This window comes from Podarcis melisellensis, assembly GCF_964234715.1.
Source record: "Podarcis melisellensis genome assembly, chromosome: 2".
Lineage (NCBI taxonomy): Eukaryota > Metazoa > Chordata > Lepidosauria > Squamata > Lacertidae > Podarcis > Podarcis melisellensis.
The window spans coordinates 47,747,880-47,760,334 of NC_138529.1; the positions used below are offsets into that span (position 1 = coordinate 47,747,880).

The following is a 12,455-nucleotide window of genomic DNA, read 5'->3' on the forward strand; positions in this document are numbered from 1 at the left end:
TGCACCAGTGGTAAAAGGATTCCAAAACCCATGGTGGTAAGGCTTTGCATTGCAATGGTTGGGGGGAAAGTGCTGTTAAAATTACTATGCATTGTATCTGTGGGCCACTTAATATACTGCATTTTTAAAGGGGATGTTTCAATTAAGAATGTAAAGTATGAATTGTAACCATCTATTAAGGTATGCTTCATACAGGTATACTCAACATACAACTTGGATTGTCTATTGTTCCTTGAAGAGTATACATCAGTGGCAAATAAGATGCTTGTTTTTTGCCTGGTTCACACTTAAATTTATCCTTGTGATCATGAGCATATGAGTGAGGCTATGCCTGTTGCATGCAGTTACATGCAGCCATAATCAGACTGAATGATGGAAATACATGAGTGGGAAATGTTATAGAAAACAGGGCGCATTAATTAAAAGTTAGTGTTCCTGAAAGGCCCCTTCTCTTTCCGCATTTATCCATCTTTCTATTTCACACACATGGTTTACTGCTCCTGTTTTGTTTTTAACAGAGATAATAATTATTTTAAAGTCTTCCACAAAGCCATGTTATTACAGAATGTTTTAATTTTAAATAACATGATTTGCAGCATTTGTTCCTTCAGTTGCTACCTGCTTGAGCAAATATCCAAGCTGCCATTCCTGGAAATTTCCTTCAAGGCTGGGCTCGGCAGTCATCTATCAGGAATGATTTAGAGACAAGTGCAATAACGTAAGCCTATTTTCAGTGAAATGGCCTGGATGTAACATTTTAGTGGGATTTTCATTCCCATGGGTCAAAATCGCCCCATTACTCACTGACAGCTTGCACTAAGTTATGGGTGTGGGCGTGTTCAGCCCAAGATGAATCCATGAATTCTCTCTTAGGATCTAATTTTACTCTTCTTTTCAGCACTGAATGATAGTTGTGCCACCATAAAAGTTCTTTGAAAATTGCAAACATTACAAATTTAATGTCACAGTGATAAAACGAGTTCAGAAGAGCCACTAGAAACCTAAAGTTTGATTTGTTATAGAGTTGAGAACTATGTTGATATTTCAGTCACTTCTGTGGAATTAAGCTATGGATCGGGTACCTGTGGCCCTCCAGATGTTTGATGCTCCAGCAGAGGTGGCTTTAGGGTAGTGCAACTGGTGCAGCCACACTTGACACTGCCCTGCAGGGGGCACGAAAACTATCCTGTAGAATGGAGCATGAGAGGGAGGGGGTTCACCAAATTTTAGCACAGCACAGGGCACTGCTGAAATTTGAGGGCCCATAGCCCACCACCATGTCTCCAGCCACCATAAGTGACAATCATGATCGTAGGAACAACTGGAGTTGTAGTTCAGCAGTGGCTGGAGGGCTACTGGTTCCCCACTCATAAAAAAAGGATTGTGGTATGTCTTGGATGATAACATGGGAAACGGCAAGCTCAGTACTAGAAATAGCTTTAGGCACTGCTTTTTCACTGCTGCACATTATAGAAATAGGCCTGTAGCCAGGCATTTTGAGCTGAGGATGCCTGAAATACACTGTAAGGAGATCAATACAGAACAGCCAGAAGGTATATTCCAGTGGTTTAATATGTTTAAGGTTAAAACAAAAAAATTTTTTTCTTTCCAGTAGCACCTTAAAGACCAACTAAGTTAGTTCTTGGTATGAGCTTTCGTGTGCATGCACACTTCTTCAGATACACTGAAAGAGAAGTTACCAGACCCTTCTGTTTAAGGTTGTTTTATTTGTATTGCACACGAATATATTTTTGATTTTTATAAGAATTGAAAATAAGTTACTTGTGCTTGTAAGTCATCACAGTGCCTTTGTGCTAATTTGCTAGAACACTGGAAAGCAGATGCAGTTTTGCTTCTTTCAGCTTAAACAGTTAAGCAGCTTTAAAAAATGTATCACAAGCAAAAGAGTTAGAGCAGCCTTCCCCAACCTGATGCCCTTCAGATGTTTTGGGCTCCAACTCCCACCAGCCCCAGCCAGCATGGCCAGCAGTTACAGATGTTGGGAGATGAAGTCCAACAACATCTGAAGGACTGGGAAGCCTGGACTAGGAATGGTTTTAAAGTTCAAGCTGAAAATCCAGAAAGGGGACTGGGCCTCCCCAAGTTTCCTTATGGTTATATAACCCTGAATGAATAAGAGGAAGATTTGGTTTAGGGGATAGTGTTGTTAGCAGAGAGAAACAGAGGACAGTAGATGATAGATAGATGATAGATAGATGATAGATGATAGATAGATAGATAGATAGATAGATAGATAGATAGATAGATGATAGATAGATAGATAGATAGATAGATAGATAGATAGATAGATAGATGATAGATAGATAGATAGATGATAGATAGATAGATAGATAGATGATAGATGATGATAGATAGATAGATGATAGATATATAGATAGATAGATGATAGATAGATAGATAGATAGATAGATAGATATAGATAGATGATAGATATAGATGATAGTGTTAACAAACAAAGTAGTGTTAAATACCAAAACACACCGTACCCTTCATTGAGGGCTCTGGCCTTTTCCATATCTTGAATTACATTCAAAAGGACTTTAATCTTTTCCTGGTTCGACTGCAAAGATTCCTCAACGGACTGGAGCCTGTCTTGCAGGGCACACAGCTCGCTGTGCGCCAAGTGAATTTGATTAATTTCTTTAATCTCTTTGTTGTGTGGTTTTATTTCAGCCCCTGGAAGATAGGCATTTATGTGAAAGCCTTCTAAGCAGTTGTCATACTGTGGCACTTCGGTATTGGTAGAAACGTTCTCTGTTACAGTTTGACATGAGGGAACAGACGGTGATGCATTGTTGTTAGTGAGTGATGTTGTTTGTATATCATTAGTCAATGTCTTATGGTCAGAGTCTGTTTTCTGCTGAATTGGCTGCTGATGTTCTTGGAGGGAGCAGCATAATGAACTGTGGTGTAGCTGAGGCGATGACAGAATGGTTTCCTTAGTGCTAGTGTCATCCTTAAATGCGAGTAGCTCAGTATAGTTTTTTTCTTCGTAGGAACTATGATCCGCACTGGTTTCATTGCAGTTACTACTTAAGCAGGGGAGAGATTTCTCTGAGCCCATGTGCACTGAACAGTTCTCATTGGATTGTCTGACAGCTGTAGAAGAATGAATTGGGCTGCTGATTTCCATTTGTGTGTGCGGGCCATAAATGGAAAAATTGTCTTGTGCAGAACCCAGGTGTGTGTATTCAGGGGCCTGGGTAGAAACAGTTGCCTTTTCCAGTATTGTAATTTTATCCGAAACCAAATGGACAGGCCCATTGCTTTGTGCTTTAGGCACCTTCTGAAACAGCCGATTGGCCGTTCTTGGTCCATCATCTAAATGCTGAGTGATACTTAGGTAAGAGAGACTGGAAGAGATTATGTCCTGCTCAGAAAGATTGCCATTGACTTGAATGGAATATTCAGATTCATTCGGCATTTCTGTTAAGGACTTACTTGTTGTGATTTTTTTCTTTTTAAATACCGGAAAGTGCTTCCTGAGGCTGGGAGAAGTCTGTATGGCAATGTTTTGTAATCCTTTGTGAGAGGGAGTTAGAAAGGGGGAACCACTGACTAGGGACGTTTGTGTTTTACCCAGTTCGCATGGGTCTTGAGCAGCTCCTGTCTCCAGTTCCGATTCTGCCACAGGTGGGTTGTCTGTTCCATCGTCTTTGAATCGGACTTGTTGAGATTTGCTCCTGCGATGGTGGGGCTGCCTCCTAAAATCCACTGAATCCAGACTGTTCCGCTTCAGCAGCACAGGGCGCACTTTGATGCCTTGCTGAGCCATTGAGTCGCAATTTAGTGTAGGCAGATAATGTGTTTCTTTGCGACCCATTTCATTTGGTCATTTGAGCAACATTTGGCTTGAGGCCACAGATTCTATTGTTATTAGGTGAAAACCTAACTCTTCATTTTATGTTGACTTGCCATGTATATTTTCGTTAGCAGTTCCTGGTGTTAGGGTTTTTCTTTATTACTCTTTTACTTCTATTAAAATATTATTTTATGACTTAAATAGTAAACTTACAACTTAAATATCTGATCCCAGATATTTTGTCTTTGCATAGAATATAAATAACAAGCATAATAGCAGTTTAGGGCATTTGCCTCCCTGATGCATAGTTTTGCTGGAAGAACATATCCTTTAATAATAAACTGAGACTTTTCCTTTAGGGGTTTTTCTTGTTGTTGTCCCATCTTCTCACTGTTACTCTTGAAACTAATCTTAAGTAGCTGAACAGAAGCCAGAGAGTTGTGTCCAAATGAAAGTAACGCATCCAACAGGATTAACTGGAAGCAAATTATTTAAGTATATTCCTTGATCTTATTCACAGAACTGTGGGGTTAAGGATGCCTGACAAACTGAGTGATAAAGATGAGATCCAGAAATATTTTTGGTCTCCGAATGCCTGTCTTTGCAGAAAAACATAGAAGTATTTTTTTTCTGGAAAAAGAAAAAGAGTTGTCAATTAATAGTCAAAGTAGCTTTCTTAAACTATTCTGCTGTCTTATCCTCTAATTTTTTGATGTGATCAAACAACAGAAACGGAATATAAAAAAATTCCCCAATCAATTATGAACATTTATTTAACAAATATTTATTTATATTTAATACGATTTTGAGAAATCTTCTCCACAAAGTGACTTCCTGTGTATTGGATTTTTTAAAGCAGCTATTGCAGTATAAAAAATAATATAAGAAAAAAGGATCAATTAAGTAATCTAATGAATAAGTCAGCAAAGTAATATTAAAATTCAAGGGCCCACAGCATAAAATCTCCAATATATATTACTCACCAAAACCCACTGATAAGAGATGGGTCTTCAAAGCATTGCTAGGGGTGACGCCTGTCACACTCCCAAAGAGAAAGAGTTCCACAACTGCAGGGCCACCACTTAGAAGGCTCTAGTACAGGTGGTGACATACCTAATAGTCTTAACAGGTGGGCATCTGAGCAAGCTTTCTGGTGTTGATCTCAGGCTACAGGTAGGTAGATACATGTGCAGATAGGCCTTCGGGAGAAAGATATCAAATGACAATGCTGCCCTGTGGACTGCTGACCATCTAAAGCACACCTGTTTCCATCTGTTATCAGCAACCAGTGGCCTGGTTCTGATCACCTTCGAAGCATTGAATCAAATGTGTGCCTAAGACTTGAATTTCATTTATAAGCCCATGCTATTTTACTTTATTATTACCTGATTTATGCATAGGGTAGAAGTTCCATTTTTAAAACACACCCCTACTCGCACCATTATCTTCCTGCATATGTTATTTCCACTCAAGGCTTTGCACATGAATCAGAAGTATCTTTTTATTTATGACAACTTTCCCAGAGAGAAATTAATTGTGTTTCCGATTTTGATTTGGTTTCATCTATGTGTGGTGACAAATTCAATTCTGAATTTAATCCTTAAAATCGGAACTGGATAAAAAGTCATGCAAAGAACAAATAGAGCTATTTTTAGCATGTTAGTTCACAAAATCATAGGATCCTCAAACTTTAAAAATCCTATGACAACAAGGGGGGAAAAACATCCTCCCTCTGGAAATTCCTTCATGATTAGCTTTAGGCTGCAACCTGACACTTACCTGGAAAGAACCCTCATTGAACACAGTGGGACATTTTTTTGAGTAAACACTGATAGAATAGCACTGGGAGTCTTCCTAGCAGTATTTACTCACTTGGCTCTTTATTTTATAGCACAATTTGTGATGCGTTATATCAGATAAGTTATTAAATCTACCCAAGTGCAGTCATAAATATGGAATTCATTTAAATGTATCATCCAAAAAAAGTGACAACTCTGCATAATATTAAAACTATATCGATTTCTCTCCCATTTGCTTTGTTCTCCCAGTACATGCCTTCCTAATAATGTTTAGGTGATTGATAAAGGTGGTTTTTTAAATAAAAAAACTGGTTTGAATGTTGCTAGAGACTGCCTACTACGAAAAGAGAGAGAAGAAAGGGCCACCTCTGATCAATGTGCTTTTTCTTTCTTTTCTTTTCTTTTGTGTGTGTGTGTGTTTATGGGATGTAAATACTGAAACATTTATGCCAGCAAAATGCTAACACAGCACAGAGTGTCAAAGTTTTCCCAGGAGATAAAAGGCATTTTAGAGGTGAAATAATAATAAAAAGTTGCTGTTTGAGCAAAAGCTTAACTTCTCCCTGCCCCCAGTATAAAGGTACTTAAGAATTTAGTGGTCATATTGCATCATAAAAATGCCTGAGCAAATTTCTAAATATCTTGTGACAAGTACAAGGGAGCAATGTATGAAACATTTTTCTTACAGTACTCTTGAAGGAAATCCACAGCAAAACTATTAAGGCAAGTCATCCTAGGACAGATTTTAATGGCCAGCATTAACTTGCATAACATAAGAAACCGCAGCAGAGTTTACAGCCCCTTTTTGTGCTAAATTGTAAGTTCAGGAAGGCCAGAAAGGACTCATTGCAGTTTGATGGCCTACAGGAACAAATGTTAATAGCATCACCTTTAATTTAAGTAAATCTTTTTTTATGGCGCACCTGGGACTCAGCTAGATTGGTAAAGAAAAAGCTACTGGTATTTATATGTGTTGTATATGCGAAATAAAATTGTGTCACTAGATGGTGCTGTGGACCCTTGTTTTTCTCTACCCATTTTCCCTGAAACGCTTCTTTGATGTGTCTAGATCTAGCCCTGTTTTCAGTGGGTTGGTTATTTGATGATTTTTGGCTATTTTTAAGAATCCATAGGTCCTGTCCTATGTAACAGTCCTTCAATATTGCTTCAGGAAATATAATACATATTAGAGATCTGCGGGAGGCAGTGGAAGACAGGAGTGCCTGGTGTGCTCTGGGTCCATGGGGTCATGAAGAGTCGGACATGACTAAATGACTAAACAACAACAACAAAAGAGATCTGTAGCTATTACCTTAGCTGGTAAATTCTGGTACATATAGTTCTCAGCCCCCACTATTAAATCAGTGAATTGTTGAACTTATATTCCACCCACCCCACCACTATGCAGACTTCTAACGTCTCCTGATGCATGTTCTCAATAGCACCAAACTCATTCTCTTCTGTCATGTCTCTTGTCTGTCATATGTCTCTACTACCCATTTACCATGTAGGTACAAATCTCTCTGGCTACTAATTTCTGTGTATTTCTCACTTGTGCAACCAAAACTTTCTTTGCCTGCCTCCCTCTCCACCACACCCCAGGTTGACACACATGCACACCATTCACGAGGAGCCTTCCTAACCACAAGTGCAGTACAATATATTTAACCATTCTAAGTAGGAAAATGAGCTTTTTGTTCTGTTTCCAAGTCCTCCCTCTTTTTTTTTTAGTATACCTTTTCTCTCACAATTAACTCAAAACACCCAAGAACTATGGAGAAGATTATTTAAACCTCTTTTCGGACTTAGGACCATTATATTATATTATTCATTTAAATATTTATAAGCCACCTTTCTGGACCAAATCCTCCAAGGTACAAGGTACACTACAAGGATAAGACTATGATAAGGTATTGAATATTTTTTAATACAAAATACAAATAATATATTAAATTGTAGTTCAATAAGAGAGAGAGAATATAGATGACTGTAAAAAAATGGGGAAGGACTAAGTCATAATCACTCATTTCATGTATAGTAAGGTTTTTTTATAGTAAGGTTTTTCTCTCTTTTTAAAGTAAAGCAAAATCATTCCACCAGCAAAACCTCTGCTTGGCTGGGCACATCTTGACCTTATTGATTCATTGAAGGTAGACAAGCAATATTTATCAGGTACGTGCCCTGTCAGCAGCTGTACTTTTACACCAATTGTTCTTCTACCATGTAAGAAAAATAGAAAAAATAGGGACAGATGGGGGTAGAGTAATAAGCATGGATTTGGCCCTGTATTTTTGTTTTTTGTCTGAAGTTTGTGTTCAGATCATATACCATGGACGTAGCCAGGTGGGTGCAGGGAGGGGCAACTGTTCCCCCCAATCAAATAGATAAATAAAAATACATAACAAACTGAACCAGATAACTCGGTTCTGCCCCTGCAACATAAAGTCTCTCACCCCCAAATAAATCCTGGCTACGCCCATGTATAGACATGAAGCTTTCTGTGTGTGGAATATTAGATAGATGATAGATGATAGATAGATAGATAGATAGATAGATAGATAGATAGATAGATAGATAGATAGATAATGATAGATGATAGATTTTTCATTTGGCTGTCTTATTTTTCTGACATTTAACAAAATTACCCAAACATCCTTGGGTTTTCAGGAAAGCAACCAAGTATAGTGGTACCTCGGGTTAAGAACTTAATTCATTCTGGAGGTCTGTCCTGAACCTGAAACTGTTCTTAACCTGAAGCACCACATTAGCTAATGGGGCCTCCTGCTGCGCCGCCGGAGAACGATTTCTGTTCTCATCCTGAAGCAAAGTTCTTAACCCTAGGTAATATTTCTGGGTTAGTGGAGTCTGTAACCTGAAGCATTTGTAACCTGAAGCGTATGTACCACTGTAATAACAACAACAGAAAGAAAAAGGAGCATTCCTATTTTACCGTTTAATATAAAATTGGGAATGTAACACTCTTATCTTTTCTTAAAACCAAAATGCACACAAGGTCAAGACAAAGTCATTTAAGACTCTGTGACTCAGGATGTCTCTATAAAGCTGCAAATAAATTGTACCTCTGATTTATGGCCTGCTCTTGTAACTTTTTAAAAGAATCAGCAGATTGATCGTGCAGCACAGAGACATGCTTGTTCACAGTGCTGCCTCACAAAACATTTATGACATATTTTCTGCTCTATTTTTCTCTTGGCCAAGTAATTGTCTTTGCTGAAATCATAAAACTCAAGTACATACACTTAGAGCAGAATCTAAACCCCATGGCTGGCAGTGGCAGGTATTAATGGAGCAGTGCCGCCATTGCTGCATCCACAGTTCTGCCACTCACACTGGTCAGGGTGGAAGGTGGGGGCCGGGGGGGGGGAAAGCCTCTTTGCTACTCTAGTTGCTGGGCTTGGGCAGTGAAGAGGCCTGGATCCAGCCTGCTTCTGTCGCACGATGGCAACAGATCTGGTTCTGGATCCAGCAGATCCTGCTCCAGACCAGGTCAGATCTGAATGCTCTGTTTCAGGAGCTATTCTACAGGATGCTACCAGTGGAGATAGCACTGGTGGAAGCTTCTGCTCACTTGCCATTTGGGCAGGCCCACTGGGTGCTCCCAAGAGGCAGGGCTCCTTTGTTGGCAGGGACCAGCAAGCCTCCATTTCATCTAAACCTTTTCTACCACATCGGGTTAGGGATCTGGATTGCTTGGTTAGAGTTGGTTGTATAGTCTATGCATAGTTAGTATAGGCTGCAGAATATAATTTTTAGAATGATGTGTAGTTATTTTCATGTTGCATATAATTACTATGAATTATGTGCAAGCCACTGGCACAAAGTTGCTGCATCACAGTAGGAGTTCCGCCACTACAACCACAGTGGTCTTGAAAGACCAGCTATCCTGTGTTAAGGAAACCGTATTAGGGAAGCAGGTGAAGACCATCTGATGCCTTGACTTTATTTACTGGTGGGACTGATCCAGGCATGGCCAAACTTGGCCCTCCAGCTGTTTTGGGACTACAATTCCCACTGACCTGGTTAGCTAGGGATGATGGGAATTGTAGCCCCAAAACAGCTGGAGGGCCAAGTTTGGCCATGCCTGAATCCCTCCACACAGCATCTATGACAGCTGCCCTGTTTGGGACAAGCAAGGAAGGAAAGGGAAGGCAAACACCATCACATGTGTGCCCCAAGTCAGAACAGAGCTGCTTCTGCTTCTGTTCCTTTGGCCTTTGTTATAGAAATTGAATTTTATCTGTGTGGGAAAATATTCTTGTGTCTCTCTGTGTGTGTTTGTTTTTGTTGCTGCTGCTGCTTTTTGGTTCTGTTCTCCTGCTTCCCCTCTCTTCAGGGATCTATTTGGATTTAATTTTGCTGTATTTACAGAATAATGTGAGCTGCTTAAGATCAGAAATTGGGGAAACAAATCTGATAAATACATTCAGTGTCTGCAAATAATGGAGAGTCAATTAAAATGATTGTCTCAAGAGCAAATGCCACAAAATTACTAATAAAGCAGACAAATTTTGAAAAACCCATCCTATTTAGTTAATGAATTGAGCATGAGATAATTTAGATAGCCAGGCTACATTTTGAGAAAGCTGTTGGGAATGTAAACCTGTGGAGAACTGCACTTCTGTGTTAGTGTATTGATTTGAGCAGCAGTTATTATGTTAGCCTCTTTACTTTTTATGAGGAGGGATAAAAAGGTTTCCATTTGTTGTTTGCATAACATTGTATCCTTGGAATTTGCTCTGTTTAACATAAACTTCACATATCATTTAAGATTATTAGATTAAGAACACAATCCTATGCACGTTTACTGAGTTGAATGGGACATCCTTCCTGGTAAGCATTTATAGGATTATGGGCTTCATCTTCACTCTATAGTCAAGGAGTTAAATAACTTCAGAGAGTTCAAAGCCAAATTATGGACTCCCTCACATGACCTACTTATTGAACATTCATCCTGATTTGCTTGCACAAATTAGATTATGTCCAGTCTTTATTGAGCATTTGTTCCAACTTGTTTGCAGGGCAGTTATACAACATTGAGCATTTCTTTTGTATTCATTCTGATTTGCTCATTGGGCATTTATACGTATTCATTTAACGTTAATCATTTGTTCATTGCACACTTTGTGTTAGATTTCCTTACCAAGTTTCCAAGTACATTCGTATGGTGAAACAGGAGCAGAGTCACTCCGCCAGTTCCTCCACCAAGAACAGTGTGTCTATGCACAGTTGGGGCACCTGGGCACTCAGGGCTGAAGGCAGTAGCAATTCACCCAGAGTCAGTCATCATTATATGAGAGTGCCTGCATTGAGACTAGTAACCTATCATGGATCCTGTTAAATAACAAATCTGTCAATCCAGAAGCTGGTTTCTTCATCCGATTCTTGATTCTTCAGCCAGTTCTGTGTCTGTAATAATACTCTAGTGGCATTAAAAGCACATTTTATTGCACCTGGATAATGTTAGAATTCCTTCAGGTGATGGGAAAAGTTTGGTCACATTTGAAACCAAATGTAACTTGTGAGTTAGTTATAGCTTAAACTTTTGGTTTGTTTTTTTAAAAAAAATCTGTTTTGCAAGAAAAGGGGACAGTTGTCTCAACTTTATTCCTTAAAACACTTATCTGGCAGAAGAAGGACATGGGGTGCCTCCAGATTGTTGGTTTTTCATGGAAGGGAATAATTTTGGAACCAGAATTTTAGGTTTAGGCAATTAAATTAGATAGTATGAATGATGCTCAACTAAATTTTACTCTGAGTTGACCAATCAAAATAAAGTAAGAGTAAGAACATAACATAAAAGAGCATGCTGGATTAGGCCAATGGTCCATCTAGTCCAGCATTTTGTTCTCACAGTGGCCAACTTGTGAAAATTAGTTATATACTACTCCAATGGCAACAATTCCACTTTTTGAAAAAGGAGTGTAACTTGTGTGGTTTGGAAAGTAAACGAATGCTCAATAAATATGTAGTGTGGGGAAGCCCATAATTCTTTGGCACTGAATTCTCTGAAGTTATTCAACCCTTTGCCCATAGAGTGCAGACTTAGTTTGCAAGCCTATAAATGCTTACCTGGGAGTAAGTCCAGTTCAACTCAGTGGAACTTACTTCTCAGTAAATATGCATAGGATTGTGCTGTTAAACTAATCTTAAATGGGATGTGAAGCATACATTAAATAAAACAAGTCAGTTTAAGGAGACAAGCAGAAAAAGAGGAACTTTTCCATTCCTCTTCATAATAAAATTCAAGAGGCTGCTAACATAAGTGCTAGTCAAATCAATACACTAACACAGAAGTGCAGTTCTCCACAGGTTTACATCCCCATCAGCTTTCTAAAATTGTAGTTTGGCAATCTAAATTATCCCATGTTCAATTCATTAACTAAATAGGGTAGATTTTTCACGACTTGGCATAAACGTTTTATTCGTAGTTTAATGGCATTTGTCCTTGATAAGATATTCGTTTTAATTGGCTTTCCATTATTTACAGCCACTAGCATTATAAAAAGTGCTGCTCATAAAAATGTGTATGCCATCCAGACAATTGCTTATGTCAAATATTTAAATGAGATCCTCTGTTTTAGAGCATGCTGTTCCTTGGCTTGCTGCAAGAGCTTTAAAGCATTATTATGAATATAACAAATAAAACACATTCTTCCCCCCACTCTCTTACAGGTTTGAAATTGCTTAACATATATTTATCCTTTCCAGCAATTTAAAATGGATAAACAGTTAGGTGTAGCTGGATTCTGTGTAATGTCAAGCCACTGGAGATCCAGTGTGGTGTAGGGGTTAAGAGTGGTAGACTTGTAATC

The 12,455-nt window shown here is 38.8% G+C and overlaps 2 protein-coding genes across 8 annotated transcripts in view; one reads left to right on the forward strand and one right to left on the reverse strand.

Annotated features, from left to right (window-relative positions):
- The window catches only part of DOCK2 (dedicator of cytokinesis 2), a 252,567-nt gene that overhangs the window by 104,820 nt on the left and 135,292 nt on the right, over nucleotides 1–12,455 (forward strand). The window lies entirely within an intron of this gene.
- Nucleotides 1–12,455, reverse strand: part of INSYN2B (inhibitory synaptic factor family member 2B) — a 73,041-nt gene that overhangs the window by 16,844 nt on the left and 43,742 nt on the right. For all 3 annotated transcript variants that reach the window (XR_014165232.1, XR_014165233.1, XM_081899154.1), the window contains exon 2: nucleotides 2,508–4,453. Coding sequence is in view for 1 of the 3 variants with exons in the window: in XM_081899154.1 (XP_081755280.1) it covers nucleotides 2,508–3,844 (1,337 nt within the window). In the remaining 2 variants the exon portion in view is untranslated. The remainder of the gene's footprint in view (nucleotides 1–2,507; nucleotides 4,454–12,455) is intronic.